The sequence below is a fragment of the Odontesthes bonariensis genome, chromosome 16, assembly GCF_027942865.1.
Source record: "Odontesthes bonariensis isolate fOdoBon6 chromosome 16, fOdoBon6.hap1, whole genome shotgun sequence".
Taxonomy (NCBI): Eukaryota; Metazoa; Chordata; class Actinopteri; order Atheriniformes; family Atherinopsidae; genus Odontesthes; species Odontesthes bonariensis.
The window spans coordinates 16,507,214-16,529,578 of NC_134521.1; the positions used below are offsets into that span (position 1 = coordinate 16,507,214).

At 39.9% G+C, this 22,365-nt stretch overlaps 1 protein-coding gene across 4 annotated transcripts in view; it reads left to right on the forward strand.

Moving 5' to 3' along the window:
- The first annotated feature begins 1,252 nt into the window (after nucleotides 1–1,252).
- Nucleotides 1,253–22,365, forward strand: part of LOC142401160 (vacuole membrane protein 1-like) — a 54,877-nt gene continuing 33,764 nt past the window's right edge. The window contains exons 1-7 of one of the 4 annotated variants that reach the window (XM_075486447.1): nucleotides 1,253–1,401; nucleotides 1,924–1,950; nucleotides 3,030–3,129; nucleotides 3,440–3,578; nucleotides 5,940–6,030; nucleotides 7,130–7,240; nucleotides 21,695–21,937. In XM_075486447.1, the coding sequence (XP_075342562.1) occupies nucleotides 3,042–3,129; nucleotides 3,440–3,578; nucleotides 5,940–6,030; nucleotides 7,130–7,240; nucleotides 21,695–21,937 (672 nt within the window). In that variant the 5' untranslated portion in view covers nucleotides 1,253–1,401; nucleotides 1,924–1,950; nucleotides 3,030–3,041. Of the gene's footprint in view, nucleotides 1,402–1,923; nucleotides 1,951–3,029; nucleotides 3,130–3,439; nucleotides 3,579–5,939; nucleotides 6,031–7,129; nucleotides 7,241–21,694; nucleotides 21,938–22,365 lie in introns of those variants that run through there. The other 3 variants (XM_075486446.1, XM_075486449.1, XM_075486448.1) reach the window with 3 other exon arrangements.

Consider the following 22,365-nt stretch of genomic DNA (forward strand, 5'->3'; position numbering starts at 1 on the left):
ACTGCAAGATGTCAGCTGGTTGAGAACTAACAGAGCAAGGAGTTATTCTTGTTCTTGTACATGTGAAGTGTTATACATGATCATGTAACTAAGCTACTATTCCCAGCACCTCAGCCAGACCGTGATGGGTTTTCCAGCATAACCTCATGACTTAACTGCTGTACAGAAATCTGCTGTATTCAGTGAAATTTAATGGACACAGAGACTTATTTCTTCTGAAAGATTATTGCTTTCAAGACAAGGCTAACGCTCACTCGTAATTTTTTTAAAAGATGACTATTGGGTCTACATTAATTGTTCTTAAAACAAATTTATCTGTGGGAATGCATTAATTTCTGGTCTGTGGTCCCTCACCTTTTCTCTTTCAGAAAGAACTCTTCACCAGCCTGTTGCTTGTATAGTTTTTAAGAAAAATTGCACCATGACATTGAGAAACTGCTTCACCCACTAATTTCTAAGCACTGATTTGATGTTGTTACTGTCCATCTGTTTACGTTGTACACTCTTAAAGCTCATCATCTTTAGACCGACCGACTCGCTTTTAAATCTCATGCTTTTCTGACAGGAACATAACAGCCTCTCAGCAATTTCACTTCTCATCAATTTTACAGGTCAGCAGCCAGTGAGGCGTAACTGATCTGTCTTCAGTGATACAGCTTCAATGCAACCACCAGACGCTATGCTCGTAACAGATATCAGCTGCGTCATGTTTTTAAATGATTAAAAATATTTGGAACTACTTAAGTTAGTCATGCATGTTGTATAATAATTTGGCACAGGAGGTCTTGTCCTATCAATTTGCTCTTTCTGCAACAATTTTTTTACTGAAATCCCATGAAACTGTAATTCAGAAAATATTAATTTTGATCATGCTCAGTCAGACGCAGCAGCCACCACAGCGACCTGCTGGAGAACATTAAGTGCTCTGAAACACTTGCACGTGTCGATATAGATCTGAGATTCTCTGCAGTTCTGACCTGGAAAATGTGATGTGTTGTAGTGGTTTTGGGAATTAGCTGAGCTCTCTTTGCCCAAATGCCATTCACTTGCTGTCTGTGTGAAACCTACGGAGGACTGATGAGTGTTTGAAGTGCACTCCAGGAAAGTGATCCACTTATTTATAGACCTTTAATTAGACTGGCCCTCGTGGGGTTTTGCTGGGCAAATGACAAAAATCTCTCCTACTTTCTGTGTCTCTTTTCTGTAATACTCCCCTCCTTTCCCCCAGACACCCTGTATCAGTTCTCTATCCCTCACTGGCCCCCTTCATCCCCACATCCTGCACTCGAGTTATGATGCAGTTCATGGGTAGCGTACTATTGCCCTACATTGCCACTGGGGCTCCACCACAGGCTTTCACTTGAGTTCAGAGCTTCTTGTGGATAAAACGCCAACTGAACGGTGAGTTTGCTCTCTGCATGATGCATTGCTAAAACAAATAAAAACCCTGCTTTGTTTTACACTTTGTAAACTTAAACTCTCTCTTTATTGCTGTGTAATTACCTCTATTTGAAATGTGGGAACTGATTACAGCTTATTAAATTTCTCTGCCGTGTGTGGAGATTCACATTGTCCCTTGTGCTGGAGTTACTCAACAGGTCTGGGCTTTTTTGGAGGGGGAGATTGCGCAATCGAGTGCTGGAGCAGTACTGCGCTACTGTGTCTCACACAAGCAGAAGTGGTGTTATGAAACAGTTCAGGCATTTGTTGTATTGAAATGCACAGGAACTTAATTAATGATCAAATTAGCTGTCCTGTAATATAATTTAAATATTGTGCACTTGCAGCTGAGGTACTTATTTTGCACAAATTGTCCTGCTTGGCACCAGTTTCAATGAGTAAGGTTGCCAACAGGATATTTTACACAAACAAGCTTTACTGAATCCTTTTTTTTCTGTCTGTACAACGCTTTGTTCCCTGCAGGTTATATTAAGTACTTCTGTGGATGTGGTACGTGTGTGGCCTTGAGGTTCAAAATCTGGGTTGAAAAGCTTTTGTTTGCAGTTCATAGAGAAAGCCAAGAGTAGCTCCCCAAATGCCCTGCAATCTAGTTGTTTGTTTTCCTCTGCATGAGACTTGAATAAATATGACTGCAAAGTGCTTGTAGCCTCATTGTTTAGAGATCGTGTGTGTGTCCTCCAGGTTGGCTGTCGACACTTATACATGCTGGACCAACAGAGGAGTCTCAAATCTGCCTCAAATCTAAGATCGTGGAATAATCTCAGAATGCATCAATTTAAGTCCTGCAGCCAGAGGCCCGAACCTAGGGCACAGGAAGGAAGAATTAAGCTCAGTGTGTGCGCATTTCTGCACGAGGAACTGACAATTCCACCAGATGGTGAGCTGCATATCTCAGTGTCAGAATCCTCGTCTCACTGCACACTGTCAGATTCCCGAGAGACCAGAAGTTCCGTATTGAGACACTCACATGCCTAAGGGCACATCCTTTGAGTAAACGTAACAGGGAAACAAAGTGTTTCATCATGTCTTAACACTAAAATCCATTGTTTCGCTAAGGTGAAGTCACATGATTGGCTATGTTATTCTTTTTGTTGAGAAAATACCTCAGAAACCACCAAGCCATATTTCTTTAAACTTTATACAAAGGTGGAGCTTGGTTCCCTGCTAAATTTTGGTGCAAATCTGGTAATTGCAGTTCAGGGAATTGTTGTTGGTGGGTCTCTCCGACTATCCCACTAGTTGTATATTCCTTCAATATTCAGAGGATATCTACTTCTAAGACTAACCGACAAGATTACCGTGTTCTCACAGTCTCAATGCCATATACAACTTAAGGCTCTCATTAAGTCGTGCACAGGCCTGATCAGGTTCCCAGTCAAATGTAGGATGCAGGAGCAGGAAAACACAGGCTGCTCAGCTGGTGTGTGGGAGTGTATACACAGGAGTTTGAGAGTGTTTGGGGTTGCTGTGTGTTGTTAGATGTGAGTCTGTATTTGTTTTGGAGTCGTATCAGTTTGGCGAGCAGTGCGCGTGATGCTGTGCTGAAGGCCTGTTTCTTGTCTCAGCAGGACTCCCCACTGATGAAAAAAATGAGGACGTGTGAGGCCGAAAGTGAGCTACCTCAGAGGCGTCTCGGTGTCAAGGAGCAGAAAAATGGAGAGCTGACAGGTAGAACTAATGTACAGCTGAGTAATGAGTCAAACACATGTTGAAGACATCAAGAGTCGATACAACATTTGAGGGTGCAACGTTCACGATCATTTAGGGCAAGGGATCTCTGATCCAACTGATTCAGAGAAGGAAATATACAGGTTTTAGGTTTTAATATTCCTTTTAAAAGACAGCTCGGGTCTTAAAGAGTACATATTACTACTTGCCCATAAGTGCTAAAATGTCTTAAAATTATGAAAGCCTCTTGCTGTTTCTGTGAGACTTTTGTTTTAACATGTTAATCCTTCTACTTTGTGTGTGTGACAAGACTCAGAACATCTGGTGGATGACAGGAAGCAGAGAGACAGGGAAGAGCGTGAATCCTTGGTGTTATGGAAGAAACCTCTGCTAACACTCCACTACTTCTTATTGGAACTGCTCATTACCCTTAGAGGGTGGATTAGGAGGTGAGGATACAGCTGGGATGCAACTCCCCCACAAATGCTGCCCTGTTTCTGTAGAGCGGTACTCACACGCAGTTGTTTTCTTTATTGTCCTTTTAATTGGTGCTTAAAAAATCTTTTGCCGCAATTCAGATTTGACTAACACTCATTGGTAGTGATACACAAGCTGTTTGGAGAAATTTAGTATTGATGGATGTATTAAATCTCTAAAAAGATCATCAGAGATGAAGTGTATACACTCAGCACCTATATGCACTGATAAATGACTAGTGTCACAAATGAGCAGCTAAACAGGGTTTTTCAAATACCCATTCTGCATACATAGAAGGGTGTCAATGTGGCTGTTCTTTAAATGCAAACAGAGGAAATGAGGGCTGTGAAACCAAAAAAAAAAAAAATGTCATCATACACTCTTCACACTCTCCCTCACAGAGAAAGGCATAAACATGACCAGACAGGAGCTGACCTTGGTTGTCTCAGTGCTATCAAACCACCAGGCATTGACTCTGTTAGTTTAGTCTTCGGTCACATGCCTTTAATGCAGCACAGGAGACATAACAGAATTTCCTCATGATGTTTTTCTTCATGAACCCTCATCCTTACAGTACGCATAGATCATTAAAGGTCTCTCCACTTCATAAACAGATGTTCCCTCGGCTGCAAAGCAACAGCATCAGACCAGAGTACGTCAGAGTTCGCCTTGATAACACATTCCACGTGCAGTACAATATGTCTTCAACTCGCTAAATAATCTTTGTTGACACCAGGGCCCCAAAAGAAGGTCAGAGTGAACTCTCATGGGGGCCTTTGTGGTTACGTGTGTCAGGACAACGTGTTTACTCTTAAACTACAAGAGGATGTGGTGAGCCGCAAGCACCACGAGCAGTGTTCTTACTGAGAGAAGCTGCTATTCACCCAACACTCAAAACACATGGTATATCAACTGCTGCCCTGGCCTACATAGGAGCCCATTACGGCACACAAGCAAATAGACATTATTTTGAATGTCTTTAAAAGTGGTTTGTAATTTAGGGCATTCTGGAGAAATGCTGTGCATTGCTGTGGCTCTGCGTTTGTTATTCTTAAACAAGCTGTGAAACAAGTGACGGACTTGGATGGGAGGAATTGTCATTTTGTAAGAAATTCTTTTGGTCAAATCCATGCAAAGTCTGCACTTAAAAGCATCTAACATATGTGTGAAACTATTGCTGACCTTGTGACTCAAACTAGTGAACAGTGAAGATTCAAGTATGAGACATGCCTGTACTAGAATGATGTACAGTCAGTTTGATGAAGGTTTTGTCCACTAAAATTGTATTTTCTTTTGTAGACAAACAGCATGTAGCTTGTTGTTTTGCTCCATTGTACTAATTACATTACATTCTACTGGGTCCAGCCTGGACTGAACCTTCCTGTCCGACTGGTGACTTATTAACAGGGGGAAAAAAAGAAGTTGAACAAGATCCACTCTCTGGCCTGAAGCTATAATAGGTGCATGACACGAAATAAGCTAATTGAAACAGCCTCCTTCATATAAGCAACAGTTTCCACCTGAGCATCATGTTTTCATGTCATTCTTAAAATTTTAGCACCTCATCGAGTTAATTCCTGAAAGACCACAAACTTACTCAAACAAAAATTAATAACTAACAAATCATTGCTTTATAATTCTGCCCACACCTGAATACTGCGGACAAGAGAGACAACAGCTAAGTAAGGTTAGCTCAGGAAGCTAATGATAGTTAGCTTGTTAGTTTATGAAGTTCAAGTCCTCTCTTAATGTGTAATGTGTAAATATATTTATGTGTATTTCTGTTTTGATAACCCAGAATTATTTATCTCTAAAAATTAGGGGATGCAACATGACCTCAACTTAAGGAGTCAAGTAATTGCTCGTTTGTATGGTTTGTTAGCACCTATGGATCTGTTGACATTGTCTAAAAGAGGATAATCCAACTTTATGTTTGTAACTGATGCCGCTATGTGTAGTGGTGCTGTGTTACGGCGAATTATTTTGAAATGGTCCCCAACATTTGACCCCTCAATGTTTGTTGAATTGTGAATTTGTTGTATGAAATGTTGTATGGGATTGCATTAGATTGAGTGAGTGTTACCGTTAACCAACTAACAACTTGCTGTTCTTAAAAACTTGTTAGGACTTGTTGAGGCTTGATTTCTTCAGCAGATGTCTGTTTCTCCTAAAGATTAAATTCTTTTTATTCACTGATATTCAATCATACTCCAAGATTACTCATCTTTTTTTCTGCCTACACACTTCTCCAACCATCATTTTCTTTCTGTTCTTTTCTCATCTGCCCCTTTACATTATTGTCTATTTTAATAATTTTCCTCTCTTTTAACCAGACTCTGGCAGCAAAGACAGACTGTGTTTGGCTTGCTGATCCTCCTCATCCTCCTCTCTATTGCATATCATATTGAAGGAGCACACCAGAAGGTGACTGCACACTGTATGTAGTATATCAACCTACTTAAATACCACGACGGGTCCCATGACATAACTTGGTTTGCCCACCTTGTAAGGCTGACATTGCAGAGCTGATCTGTAGTTATAAATCAAAGAGTCTGGGTCTTTTAAAGGGGGGGGGGGGGGTACTTTGTTAGATTTTGTTTGTGTGGTGGTCATGATGTTACAACTGTATGTGAACTTAATGTGTTTTATGATGAAGTGGCATCTGTCCCTGAGTTATCCAATCCACAGATTGAGTTCAGCTGTAGCTCTGTTTTACCTGCTTACGTGTCATATCTTGAGGTTTAACTGCAATAGTTAATCCTATAAACTACAGCAGACTGTGGCATAGATCTGACTAGAACCCTGCCACTTTGTTTTTACCAACTTTCTGTGTTTTGGCTGTAGTATTTTGAAATCTGCTGCCAAAAAGCAAATAGAGACACTAAGGAGTTTTGTAATCACTTCTCAGTAACTACACGTAACAATTGCTTATGGCTGGCCCTGCACTTCCCAGCACTCTGCCAGCAAAGAGAGAAGGAGTGTGTGTTGTTTTTGTTTTACTGAGTTTCCTGGGAAATGGAGTCTTTCCACCATCACCCCTCACCCTTCCCAAATCCCCTCAATCCCCTCCCTTCTTCCCGTAATCTACACTCTAGATGCTTCCTCCAGAAAACAACCTGCCTTGGCTAGAGGGAGGTGTTAAAGGAGTGATGAAGTGATCGGAGCATAGCAACATAGAGAGAGATAGATAGATCTTGGCTTGCCTTACTCCACTAGTTGTGTAATAGCTGGTTGCCACCAATAAGAATAATGGAGCTGTTCTTCTCTGTGTGCTGAACACTCCTACCCTACAGCTCTGTCCTCAAAACTCAACAACAACCTCTGTCTCAAAAGGTTTCTCTTTCTCTCTTCCTCTTCCACCCTTTAAAGTGCCCTCTGTTTTGCACACTTTCACTCTCGTACCTTCTCTCACTCTGTATATGTCCCTCCCTTCCTCATACTGTTCCCCCCCCCATGCTTTCCTCACATTCGGTGCATGTGTCTCTGCCATGTGGTTGACCGTCCCTCTCTCTGGCCTCTGCAGTATGTACGCTACATGGAGAAGAAGACACTGTGGTGTGCCTATTGGGTTGGCCTGGGTATCCTCTCCTCTGTGGGTCTCGGCACCGGCCTGCACACCTTCCTCCTTTACCTGGTAAGACAGAATTTCTACAACTCTTCCGAACAGGTAGTCCACCACAGCCACACTCCAGTTATCCACTTGCCTGTGCATGTTTATGACCCAGCTCAAACTCATTACAGGGGAAGATGGTGGTGCAGTGACGCAGGTCTTTAAAGACTCTGTTGACGGTGTATTTAGGTTGTTGCTAAGGGTTTTAAAGAGATCAAAAGCTTGTTGGGGCTTCTTATGCAATTGAGCATACATATGTGAGTGTGTTCGTATGTGTTTGTGTGCACATGCATTTCAGAGTGGGGCGGAGATGAATAGGGACTGTGGTAGCCACACTGTTTTGACAGGCAGACCAGGAACAATCGCACTCAATGACCCCTCTGACTGAGTGCACATGAGGATAAAAACTTTCTCCCTCCCCCTGTCTGAGTTCTTTCTCTTTCCTTCCTCCCCACTCTCTTGCTCCCCACTGTTTCGCTCACTCTCCCTTTCTCTGACACTACCTCCCCTCTCTAGCTTCCTTTGAATGTTTTTCTGTTCTTATGTTCCCAGTTTTCCCCAGTTTTTCTTACGCCTTCCCTTCTTCCATCTTCTCTTTCTGTCCCCCCCCCCCTTTCTCTCTCTGTCTCTGAGTGTGTTTACTTCTTTTGGAGCACTGGGGGGATGTCGGATCTGTACTGCTGATTTGATCAGATCAGGGTCCCTAAACATCTGATTATCTTCATTGCTCAAACCCCATCTGTCATCAGGGAGTCCACTGCCACACTCGGATGGCCTTGCCCAGTGGAGCTGAACTGGAAACTTTGAAGTGCTTGCCCTCCATATTTTCTGTTTTTTTTCTAGTCTCCCTTAGTGATCCAGCTTACTTCTTCGGAAGCTTTTAAAGTGGGATGTCACCATCTAGTGAGAGTGGGTGCAACTGCAGGTTATGGTGTCAATGAGTTCATGACAGAACTTGGTGCTCCTTGCTGGTGCTGCGGCTGTGGATTTTCTGAAGAGATTTTGGGACAGATATTATAGGCTGTAATCTAACAATACATTGTGTTTTAACTGATTGCATTTCTTGGCAAGTATTTCAGCGTTGTGTCTTCTTCTACAAAAAGACAAACTGTAGGATGGAAGTTAATGGTTGAAGGATTGATTAGATGTTTAATCTGGTCAATTATGTGTATTTTTGTTGTAGTCAACATTGGTCACTTATTAGACTCACAAACTTCATAAACAAAATGTGGAGTGTGGTCACCCTTGTCAGTATGGCTGCTGTGAAACAGTGTTTGCATTCCCTCTTATTTTAGCCTCGCTTTTCTACAGGCAGTCATCAGTTAGTGTTGTGTAACATGACCTGAGTGGAAAACAGTGCAAATCAAGTTCTTAGCCATTCAAAGCTGAATGATTAAATCATCAATGGTAAGTACACTGTTTACTGTTTCTATAATTACATTATGGAGACAGTACATGATTAGTGATGTCCATTGAAAATCATAATTTAGTGAGCCTTCAACCAGCCACACGTGCTTACAGGACTCAAAAAACCTCTCTGGTTGGCGTCCCTCCTACTTCGAATCAGCCTGTGAAGTAAAACATTGGTCTGATTTGTCATTTGGGATGGTTGCAGAAAGCCTGAATGACTACAGTGTCTAACATGGCTCAAACATTTAGATGGATTTACCACCCCCTTAGCCCTACACATAAAAGCCTTAGATAACAGGGAAACTTCACTTAAGGATTTTGTTTCTTGCTAGTGTTACACCTAATAGCACAAGTTACTGCTGTTGCCACTGGAATTCCACTGATATGTAAACTGCCTCTTATCTGCTTATGGAGTCCTCAGTGAATTCTCTGTTATGATTAGAACAATCTTCAACTTATGCTGAAGTAGTTGAGGGGAGGCAGGGATTCAACTCTGAAAGGGCATAAATTGAGGTGCTTCTGGTGTTAAACTGTGCTAAATGAAACCCAAAAGCTGGTTCTGATCTTCAGCCTGAGCTCATTGATTGAGAAAGCATAAAAGCATGCTCAGTTACGCACAATACAGTCCAACAGCACCACAAACTGCACAAACACCCAGCTGAATAGAATAGACAGCTCTCCTTATTCAAGCAGAAACCCTATCTCGTAACCTTTGTGAATTCAAGATTAATGGAACACACATTATTTGTTGCTCAGTGCTCCTTGCAAACATTCAACTTGAGTGCATGTCTTAGGGTTAAGTTAGTCCTCATGGCCACAGTGTGTGTAAAAATATAACATCAAGAAATAAACAGTATGATAGTTTTATGTCTGTATACCTTTAATTGTTCATGAGCCTGTGGTCTTGTGTTGTTTAGCACATTATACAACATGTTTCATTTTGAAAGCCTGTTGGAATTTATCTTGTCGATTCAGTTTTTGATTTACTTAAGAAAAGAGAGACAGTGAAGATAAAATAATATTAACTAAGTTAAGGTTGATAAATGTTGTACCTTTTTATTTAGCTGTGTTGTATCAGATGCATAAAAAGTAGTATTGTATCCGTCAGCAATTGTCACCAATCATTAAATATATTTTATTAAATTTGATCAATTTAATAGAAATACCTCTGAAATGGCATTTCTGCAGGTTCATAAAACTTGAACCTCTTTATATATGTGTGTCATGCTTTTGGTTACACATCTTGATCAAATTAAACTGAACGTTAACAGTAAGGATTGTTCATTACTTCAATGATTAAAGGTTTTGGTTTTTGGTCATGCTGTATTTTTGTAAGAAACTACCTTCTCCTTGGGAACCTAAACCTAATTCTTATGGGATTTTGCACATTTCTGGGTCCTGTCAAGATATATTTTTTAATCACTGAAGGTAAAGTAGTTTGAGAATTTATGTGGTAAGTTAACACTGGAGAATGCCAGCAGGCGTGTTGCTCTGTTTTTAGTAACTGGGACTGGGTCAGTGCTTGCAATTAGGTCAAACAAGTTTGGATGTTTTCACAAACTTATTGGCTTAATACTTGCAGCTTGAGCTTTTTTGTCAATATTCTATCCATTAAACATAACACTGAGGGTAGAAATGAAAGACTGAATCATGCCTAGCTTCTCAGAATCTTGACTCTGATTTCCATGAAGAGTTCCAAGTGTAGATATACACCAACTAAGGGGAGCTATATTGAATTGTTATTGCACAGCATCTAATCAGTTCTAAAACTAATTTTAACTTCTTTTTTTTTTTTAGATACAGTACATACATTTATTTTTCTCAATGACCAAATATGTCTTTAACTGACCAGATTAATTTTTACCCAGTCAGTAGAGGGTGCCAGCGGTCTGAAGACCACAATAAACTTTAAGTATCTCTGCTTCATAACCAGCGTTTGATTGTTATATTGATACCAAATATCAATATTTTATTAGCACAAAGGCTTTAGCTGAAAAGTCATATTTTTCTGGAAAACATACGTTTGACCCTGCGCTGCATATTTCAGCTTTCTGCAGATAAACTGATATGAAAGCAGAAGACGCATAGTGACTTTTCAAACTTTTTAGGAGCCATTAAAAGGGACATATATTGAAACATTCACTTTTTTTCATCTGGGGTTTCTGAAGTCACCACCAACTGAAAAACACTAGAAAAACCCAAATTTGTCACTTTGTTTGGAGGACCCTAGGTTTGAAATGATATTATTCAGCATGCCGTTCAGATTTCTCCCAGATCAGAGTATTATTGTCCACCCTCCTTGTTTTTAACATCTCTCAATTTCAAGTTCACATCAAACTGGATTCACTGTACTTGGGATTTGGGAATTTCAAACTTTTTACTTTTGCTTCGTATTAACAACAAATTCTCATCAGAGGAAAATAGTTCACTCAACTAAGGAACGAAACTGGCTTATATTGCACAACCAATGGCTTGTTTCATTTTTTACATCTAGACTTGGAAATCTGAATTCTTAGTGAAATTGGAAATTCAGATTTATCATTTGTCATTGAATACACCACCTTCTGCCCTAATAAACTTCAGTTAAAAGCAGCCCATATGAGCAACGATTCTTGACAGTGGCTGCTAAAAACTTCAACAAAACACAGAGGAATGGACTGACACTGAAGCCCAGGGTTTATGGAGTTGATATGTGACGGAGGAATTTGTACATAAGCTTCAAAAGGAGTATTAACCAACCTGTCAGCCCATACCTTACTTTAGCTCTAACTCTATCAGTGGGCCTTTTTTTAAACGACCTGAACCATTTCACAACATTTGACATTGTGCCTAAAAGAGGAATAAGCACCAGCAAACTGAACTGCGGATGAGGGAAATATAAATATTTGAGAGTAAAACAGCCAGTCGAGTATTTTTCTATCATCATGGTGGTTTGAAGTGTGAGCTCAGTATGCTGTATAAGCTCTCAGGCTAGGTACCGTGTGCACTCTAAAATGATAATAGCGCGCTTCAATTTGTATCCAAATTGCGTTAGCATTGTTCGGTATGATAAAAACTGACAAAAAAGCAGTGTCAGCAGTCAACTATGTGAATGCTTAATTAATAAGCTGATCATTATCACTGCTACTGCTGCCGATTGTGTGTTTCATTAAATTAATGTATAATACAGACATATTCTTAAAGTTTTTGAGAAAGTTTCAGTCCTACTCTTTCAGGTTTAATACTGGCTGTTCTAAATGCTCTCTGCGCCAAATAGGACAAACATAAAAGCAATTCAAGGCAGTCAGTGGCCTATTTGTAAATGTTTTATTATATTCACAACAACAAGGTCTTTAGTTGTCAAGTGATTTTGATTAAATATCAAAACGCTTTGTAAAAATATATGGTCTATTGTAATATGATGGAATGCTCACTCATTTAATAAATACAGAAAACACAAGGAAATCTTTCATATTTCAGTGATGATTTTGATTAATAGAGTCATAAATATTAGTTTCAGACCTTCAGAAATCAGCAGAAACAAGCTTTAGGGTGATTCAATTCCTGTTTCAGGCTACATTAACTCATTGGCTGCCATTGACGTCTATAGACGTCAATTGCGTTTTTTAACGGAGCGGGCTGGGGAACAATCTAGTGGAGTTTGTCACTAAATCTTAGGCTTGTAAACACTAAACAGAGAATATACTGGCAAAATTACCCGCAAGGTGGCAGCAGTGCCACTTTGCACAAAAAAAAGCTTGTTTTCTCAATTTTTTGGTCAAAAACAGCTGTTTTTGGTGAAACCAACCTATGTTCTACTGTCTATTACTAAAGGACTGAAAATGGTAGAAACAAACTTTTTTTTCCTGATGAAAGAAGAGAGTCTACTCTTTCTTTTGGTAATTTCGGTGTGTACATAGTCATAAGACACACTTTTCTGTGGGTCTTGGAAAATCAGTCAAAATACTATAAAACACTTGGCAGTATGGGTCTCTCTGCACTGAAAATGGCTGGCAGCCAATGAGTTAATATTTACTTTGGCAGACAGATCAAAAAAAAGATGCTTCTGAGTCTTCATTTTGTCTGATTCCAGTAGGAATTGGACTGAGACACTCTCACTGTTAACAACACTGCTTTCATGTATATTGATCTCTGATCTGGAAACCCAACCTGCTCAGGGACAGGTAAGGTTTCCAGAGTAAATTACCATGGTGATACAACCTGATAAAAGGTGAACCAGTTTCGTGATACTGAAAATTCATAGCTGAATCTGAAGTTACCTCACTAAGCCACTAAATCCTGCTTCCTAGCACAGGCCCCAGATCTCAATTAGGACACACCCAGGGGATGAGAGGGGGGTAGTGGAGTCGAATTGCTTACCCAGCGATCTGTAAAATGAAAGCTGTGAAATAACAGTTTTAAAAGGAAGACTTTAATGTCTCACTCTGTGGTATTTTGACCAAAGCTTGTCACCGACAATTCATTGAGACCTCAAGAAAGTATTTTAACTTATGAAAAAGGGTGTAATGTGTCTTCTTTGTGTCATTTTGGTCACATGACTTTTCCTACCACACCAACTGTCATCTTGTCACCTTTTCTGTTTTTTAAAGGACTTAATTCCAAGGTTAAAACAATTCCTTTAAGTACAGCAAATATTTTGGTTGCTTTTTTTCGCAGATGTAGGGCTGACGTCATTTAACTTGGCTCACTTAAATACAATGTTTCTGTTGAACTTGTAGACTTAAGTAAATGAACACAAGTCACATGTTTATAAGGGTAGCCCACTGCAGAACCACCAGCAGAGGGGGGTACAGCGCTAGAAACATGCAAACCATCACAGTATGTGAAACCAGAATAAAAGTGGCAGCTCTCCTGTTCCCTGACATGAGCAATTGCTGCCCTGTGTCCTCTCTCTGTGTTTTCATCCTGCTGAGACTACGGGAGAGCATTGTACATGGTCAGGGCTGGTTAATGGAGAAAGATAAAACGCTGCTGCTCAGGCGTAGAGAAGAAAAAAGGCACACTTGGCATATAAAGAAGTGTGTTTTAACCAGCTGCTCTGAGAGAGGACTTGGCGCATAGATGCTCATAATACAGACCATGAAAACAATATAAATGCACTGGAAAATAGGAGAGATCTAGTTTCAGCGTGGATAGCGGAGGGAAGGATCATTACACGGATGCACATGCGGGCGCTTAAGGTCCTGCACCTGTGTCGGACTGTTAGAATCACAGTTCTGAGCGGCATCAGCTTTCATCCCCTCTTTGGTTTTGAAGTATTTGTTTCCGAGTGACAACTACTGTCAAGGCTTTCCATAAAACCTTTAACTCAGATGGAGTTAGCGATGTGTGTGACTCTTGAAAGTTTGCGAAATGCTGTAAATATTTTAGAAGAGAGCTCATCTGAGTCATCCACCGTTAAATTACTTCAGTAATGGCCGTTGCTATTAAGTCATTATGGGCAGCATAAAAATTGTTGTGCTCGACGTTAAATCAACAGAAACAAAGAATTAAAGTCATTATAATTGAAAGCGTGCATGGTGCTGTTTACGTAATAGCAACTCGGGTAGTCTTTTATTCCTCTGCTTGTGGGCTCTGAGTGACGTTATGAGTGAGAGGTGTGCATGTTGTCTTCACTTGAACATAAGTGTCAGCAGTCACTGGGAAATGTGGGAATAAAAAGTTTTAACCATATGTGCATACGACTTATGATTTACAGTCTTTTCCTTTAAAAACTAAACCACTGGCTTATCTAAATAAAGGAACATTCTGTAGTTTTCTGCATTTTGTTTCTTTTAGGATTGCTAAATTATAGGTTGCTGGGGAGGCTTGTGTAGAGTACACAGATTTTCCCCAGCAACCCCCCTAAAATTAAGTTTTGACTCTTGGCAATTACCAAAAGCACAGCCTTAATTACAGTTAACTATCACTGTAAGCAATGAGCAGGTCTGAAAATGTGGCTTCCACACATTATCCCTTCATTGTTGTTACTCTCACAGTGACACACCTCTGCCCGAGTCCTCACAGCTCTGTGGCTCAGGTGCTGATATTTAGTGAAGTGCAGTGAGCTCAAACATTCAGTGTCTGACAAGAACATGTGGGTGAAGGAAATTCACTCACGTCATTTCAGAGTATTGAACAAAGGATTGGTATGTGTGTGTGTGTGTGTGTGTGTGTGTGTGTGAGATGCCATATGCCTCACTCTTGATCACTGTGTGGCATTTGCAGTGACAAGCTTCACTTTTATTCCAGAGCAAATAGGTCACCGACATTCATATCGATAGAAACATGGTGTCTTTGTTTGAATTGTGACTCACACACTTTGCTGGTCTGTATGACCGGGGGGGGGGGGGGGGGCTTTACTTTGAAGCAGGGTTAGTGGCTTATTGAGGTATCTGCAGGTTGAAGCCTGGGTTTTGAGTGTTGCAAAGGTTGTTCATTTATTACTCACCTTATGCTGGAAACCTAACCTGTTCCAGGCAGGTTCGGGTTAAAAGCACCACCTACTGGCCAACTAGCTGTGATGGTGAATGAAGATATCGGTGTGTGGGTGGCTAGAGGGTCCGTTTCATCTTTCTAATAAAAATATTAATGATGATGAATTTGAACCAAGAATTTATTTCAGTGTTTTCAGTTTTTAGTTGGTTTTTGCCATTTTTATTTAGTCCTATACAATATGTCTGTATGTTCACTTCCAAAGACATCCGATGTATAAGATGAAATAAGATAGAATTAAATTAGTGTCAAATAAAATAAAATGTATTTATTTTGACATTAAATACAATACAATAAAATCCTGTGAAATAAAAAATCTTTTGACCCTGTCAAATAATTTCCATTTCTTTTTACCGGATGGCATAAAAATGAGCCTTTTGAGTTTTACAAGTAAGCCCACCCACCCAAGAGTTCAAGACAGTCAAAAGACAGAAACAAAAATACACTTGGAACACATTATCTTAACAGAATACACCAGTTTCACCGTAGTCCAATGACTTTGTATGTAAAAGGTGGGGCAGTAATACTGGTTGAGTGAATTAATTTACACAGGCAGTATGTTAACAGCTTTCCTTTCCGACTCTGGCTGCAGTTGCCATGCTGCTTTCAGCCTGGTTTGTTATCATATAATATCAAATATTTATCTATTGGTTATGTTTTTTTTTGTTTCTTTGTTTGTTGATCTTTTGTCACTTAACAAGTGTTCATAGGAGCGTTGTTTCTGAACATAGCCGCTACAGTTTCCGTGAATGGTGGAAACCTATTTATATGCTGTATAAACCTTTCCAAGACAGTAATTCAGAATTTCTTTTAGACTTTTCTTGCGCGTGCTGAGATAAACGTGACTCAGCATTGCACAATCCACCCTCTGTTCAGCAAAAACGAGAATTGATACTCATGCATACATGTTACCCAGAACATGAGTGACACATCGGGATCAAGTTCAGTTGTTCTCTGAAAAGCTGAAAAGCTGCTCTTGACTCACTACTGGCTAGTAGTAACGGATCTCTCACTTTAACTTCAACACCTCTTAAATTCCAATTGAAGCCATTCATTTTTAACTACATCTAGATAGTGTGTCAGAGCTTTATCACAGGGATTTGATCCTTTCACTGCTGAAAAGGCGGTATTACTTACATGCCATAAAGACACGTTGGTTGGGAGTTCTGCACTGATAAGTTGTAGAGCTGCAGTTATGAGGGGTGATGCCTAAATTAGCATTTACATGCAAAAAGAGCTTTTTCTCCTTCTGGCAAAGGAAAAAAAAAGAAAGAAAAGAAAGAAGCAGCACAATTGCATTCATTCATGATTATTAAGTAATTCATTCTCTTAAGATTGGAGGCATGGATATGCCCAAACGTCTTGTGACTGACTCATCTTCACCAAACCCCTTCAAAGATCAATGCCAGAGAGACGTGTAAATGAAAGGTTTGTGTGTGCATGTGTGGTATTTCTAATGGCTTCGAGTCTTAACTGTCACACCTCAGCCATCCAAGGCATGCGGGCGTCTGTGTATTGAAGGCCTCACGAGTCTTCTAAATACCAAATACAATTACCATTCGATATATAAAGCCACACACACACACACACACACACACACACACACACATACACTGACCACACGAAAAATATCCAGGACCAAATCGGGTTTAGTGTGCTGCCAGTCTGGAGTTATACCAACAACCCATCTCGAACAAGCCAACCCTGAGCAGACCAGGCCAGAGTGCCGTCGGCAGACTGCACATGTACATTTTTTAAAGTATAGTTGTGTCCCAACATATGTGTTGTTTTCGATTTTTAACATTTTTAATTTTTCTCTGAATCTAAATTTTCTGAATAGTGAAAAATCGCAAGAACAAAACATATAAGTCAAAGACCATGTCTTCATTTTTTCCAACTAACAATCAGAAATATTCATTTAAATTCTACATAAGTCAATGTAGCCAAAACTATCTGTAGAGATGCTTAAAGCACCTTGGGTGAGAGACCATTTTTCACTTTTCCTCTTCCTCAACTAATCGATCAATCAAAAATGTTCCTGCTCTTATTGAAATGATAAGCAACAAAAGGATAAATAAGTAAAGGTTTAATAGTAAAACTGAAAGTTTTAACAACAATGATGTCACTACAAAAATGAAACATGACATGTTGGTATTTCACTGTATTTTAAAGTATAGTAAAATTATCTTTGGCAAACAGAAATTATTTATTATTTTGGCCGCCGCATTTGAATGATTATTTTTCTTTCTTCATTTTTTTTCTTTATTCAAATAATTTGATTAAAGTAATTCATTCAATCAAACTGTAGAAAATAAGCTTTTCTTGAGTTATGTGATGATTTGAGAAGGATTTTTGCAAATGAACACAGAATATTAATTTAAATGATGACATTTCTTTTAAGCACATGCACAGTCAGCTTATTTAATTTGTTTCTGCATTTTCTGCTTATGTGCTTTGATCAGCTAGTTTAAGTGTCAAAGTATCATCCATTGTACTGTTAGGTGTAAGAATGACTGTTTGCTGTGTCTGTCTGCTGTGGAGAAGTTCCTGAACCTGAATCCCCCAAGCCTCCTCATAGTTTCTACTCACCACCCACTTGTATACACCCCTGCCCCTCCTCTCCATTTCAGCTCCAATGGCCTCAGTCCAGAGCTCTCTTACCTCCCTCTGAGATCCTGACCAGAGCTTCTTCATAAGCATCTAACCTCTAATGTTTGTCCTACTTTGCCTCCAGCAGTCTCCAACTGTAAGAAGTGGTTAGCAGGTTGTGCTAGCTGGACCGTGTCTAATGTGCCTAAATGGCCCTTGACAACCACAGCGACCTGTTAATAACTAGACCATCCTGTGGTCGTGGTCACAGAGAACTGGTCAGTTTATGGTCACCCCTTAATGTCTGGATTGGGCACCGAGAGCAACTACATTTGCCACTGTAAACAAAAACGAGGAGTCCTCTCTGTGGCTGTTCGCTGGGTTAATCATAAGCTGTGTCTGTTTAGGTCTCTCGGTTCAGAAGAAACAGTTCTGATCCGATCTTTTAATTTGAACGTTATCGTAGCGCAGAACATTTCAATCAGAAAAGAAGTGCGAGGCACAAAAACTGTCCTTTTAAAAGTTTCAGTATAAAATAGTAAACCTCAGGCTCTTATTGTGTTGTGCCACTCCATGTCCACGAGATTGTTTTTTCAGATTTCACGTGAAACTACGAGATTACATTTTATATTAAGTATATTAGGTTTTCTCTCCACAGTGTCTGTGACGTACAAGATTAACATAATAAGTACCCCATCCTTTGTAAACTTTGCTACATTTAGTCATCTTGGTTTTTATCTTGGTGTGTGTGTGTGTGTGTGTGTGTGTGTGTGTGTGTGTGTGTGTGTGTGTGTGTGTGAACTACATAAATGACACTGCTGCACTGACAATTATTACACTGATGCTTGATCATGTGGATCAGTTGAGGTGGGATAGTCAGAATTGAGACATTTGTCCAAATTTGAGAATATGGAACAATTTTCTACAATAAAACAAATAATTCCCGGTTTAAGGTATCAGTACCTATAAGATGCGCTCTTATTTTGCTGCTTTATAGGTTCCCAAATTAGTTTATTTTTCAACATGAACACATTTCTGTCCCTTTCATTTCCCCCAAAGTTTCAAATTGAGCAGGGAAAACTACTTGAAAGTGCAAAGGTGATATTTAAATTTGAGTACTCGCAAATTGTCTTGATAACTCTGCTAAATAATTACTCCACATACTTGCTCAGGGTGGAATTGTTTTCACTGTCTAGTTAGATCTCTGATTATTTTGAGGGATTTTTTCTCCTTTTAGATATCTTATACTTATTTCTAACATTTTTTTTGCGACAGTAGTTCTTTGCTTTGTCTGTAGTGATGTGACCACACACACTTGCTGCCGTAATTACACTCATTTTAGAGGTCCGTCGTTGTTTTCTTCCTGGCATTCCTGTTTTCTATAGGAATGTCAGCTATATTTCATTCAGCGTGAATCCCACTTAGACAAAGAAAGGAACTTTGCCACCTCTGATTTTTAAAAAAAAAATTTTTTTGTGTGTGGCTGCAAACGTCATCAGCATAAGGCACATATAGCAGAAGCAACTCAGAGGTGGAACATGTATAAGTTATTTCAATACACATAAACCCTCACCGTCACTTTGTGTACAGTAAACTGTGTTTTTTTTGTGTGTGTGTGTGTGTGTTATTGTTAATCATTTACAACACCTTCCTGGGAAAGGGGCTGGGTTTTGTGTGCCTGCCTGTCCGTGTCATCAAGTGAGAAACATAATGAGACGGAGGGCAGCTACCTGGTGGATGAGCCACCCAGACAACATGAGAGGGCTGGATTTTTGCGTAAGGTGAGAAGCAGTGACACAGCATTTAGACATTGAGGAACAGATAACGAACAGGTACTCTCGCACGTCACAAGTATGTCACGTAACATACTCTTTAGTCATGCTGTTTGTGTGTGTTTGGCCAACACTTCAGGCAGGGAAGGGGGGGGTTGTGAACAAAAGGAATATCGTTTTTCCTGCCCACACAACTGTCTCCTTGATGAGTTATAAGTGTGCATGAACTGTCTGTATGCGTGTAGACATGTGAAGGCAGAACAATCCCTCTGGAGAATCAGTTGGGAGGATGTGAGTTTGAGGATTAGCCACTCTGGCGGGTCAATGCTGGAATTTCTTGACTTTTCCCTCTGGGTCGCTGAGATTTTTCTATTCGTCTTCTTCTCTCGTAACACGTGTGCGCGCATCAGATCTTCTTTAATCTAAGTCCTGGGAGTGTTGTCTTCTTCAGTACAGAACCAGTGAAAGTGTTTATGTGGATGCTTACCGATGTTGCATATTTTGTAAGTAATCGGTGTCATCTAAAGGGAGCGCGCTTGTCCTTTCGAAGACATTGCCGTTTCCTGTTGCCTAATGCCCCACTGTCCTGCCTTCCCACATCCAATCATGTCCTGTCCTGCCTTGTCCCATGCCGATCTGGAAGTTCCAGCCCCACCCCAGGTTTGCCAAATTGCTTTGGTGCTTCATTGTGTAATGCCAAAATGCCTCTGTGCGTCACTGGGAGCACCCTTCCTACACGCACATACACTTGACTGTAAACACATGGAATAGATAGAATACAAAGTGCTTACTTGTACGACCCACACCGTTGACTTGCCTTTATTTACACGGATCATACAGACTTGTTTGATCATCTCTGTGTTTTCATATCTGTTTTGATATTTGTCAAGTGTGCAATGTGTATTCAATGAAAATGGAAAGTTACATGACACTCCCTTCAGTAAACTTATTGACACATTGTGCTCTCAGACGATGTCATCATCCTAACTTTTTGTAGTGAGTCACCTTTCCTAGTTCCTTTTCTGAAACGAGCTGTGATCACCTAAGGAACTACACAGTTTACAAAAGAACTGATCTGCTTTTGTGCCCTACAAAGCTAGCAGGTACAGCATTCACAAGCTGACCTCTTTCTTTTCATCTAAGACGGAAACTGAATAACTTAAATAGTGGTGACCCACAAGAACTTACTTTTTAAAGCAGTGATTAGGTAACCGTCAGCCATTGAAACCCTTTTTGGAAGATAATGCAGTTACAGAAAGGACACTTTAAATGATGGTGGCTAATTTAAACATTCATTAAATGTGTTGAAATTCATATTTAGTTTAATTGCCATTGTATGTGGCCCTAAAGTACCGTACACCACAACATTATGAATATTGTGAATGATTTGCTTCAGGATTTCTAGACCGAGGAAGAAAAAGTTGGCAACCTAACAAAGTTTAACCAAGCAGCAGACTTTAAACCGGCACCACTCTTCCTTCCCTTGCTCTGTTTTCTTACTGGAAGACTAATTGAAACAATAAATAAACAAGAGGCAGGCATGTAAACCCTACCGGGCCATTTCAAACACAGCAGGTCCTGAAATGTGCTCATGCCTCATTTGTACAATAGAAACAGTCAAACTTTAGTGCATTTAATCTGTAGAGAAATTAAATTTAAAACTTTGTTGCATGAAACATTGGGCACCTGGAAATAGTGGTGGGAATCATTCTTAATTCCTTGTTTTAAATTAAAACACCTTTTATTTTTGTGAGCATTTCTCATTACTGTTAAAAATAGGATAATGGGTGTGCATGCATCAATGATTTCCATTTTAATTGTTTCCATTTGGGGCTTTCCCCTCTTTCTCTTTTTTCTCTGCTGACTGGGTTTCAAAAGGTGTAATACTCCAATTTAACCTCATAGCAGGGACATTTTTCTCATGATCTGTTTAGCTTTTACTGGGAAATCAGAAGGAACAATAGCTTTTTATGTTAATTTATGGTAAAAATAAGATAAAGAGTTAAACTGCTTTGAAATACAGATGACACAGTCCAGATACTGGCCCACATATAACTGCCTTTATGTTATCAGTCAGTTTGACTCACTGCTGCTATTCTCCTCCTTTGCTTATCATACACAGGGTCTTTGTCTGACTCAAAACACTTCCAACAGGTAGATTTACTCCCACTTTTACCCCATCTTTTGCCTATTTCTCAATCTTTCTCAATGTCTGTCTTTCTCTGTTTTGCAGGGACCACACATAGCATCAGTGACCCTGGCAGCCTATGAATGTGGCTCTGTGGATTTCCCTGAGCCTCCCTATCCGGACCAAATAGTCTGTCCCCAACAGGAAGCACCAGCATCAGGCTCTGAAGCTGAGCAGGTGGGCGTGGAGGATGTGGGTGCAGACAGGATGGTGGGGACAGCGGCTCTCCAGGGAAGCATCTCTCTCTGGACCATCATCTCAAAAGTTCGCCTGGAAGCTTGTATGTGGGTGAGTCCCTTTAGCAGACTGACTGTGGATCTTGTGGTGAGAAAAAGCTAGAAACATGACAATTCTGCATTCTGAAGAAGCAGAAACACAGCACAAAGTTTTTATAAATATTTTTACAATCAGTTGAACACCAACTTTCCCAACAGCAAAGATCGCAACCACTGTAAATTTTTTCTTATTTTACCTTGTGCATTTTTCAAATTAATCACCAGACAGAGGATGATAGAAACATGAATGTGACCAAAACTGAGAGCTTTTACAGACCAAGAGAAGGATCCAAATCAGGGACACATTAGTTAACACACAATTTAAACTTTTACAAAGCAGTTAAAGCAATGTGAATTCACTTTATGTTAACAACATCTTATGTGAACCCCTCTTACCATTTAAGAGACTATACAGAATGTGTTTTTCACTAATCACATCTC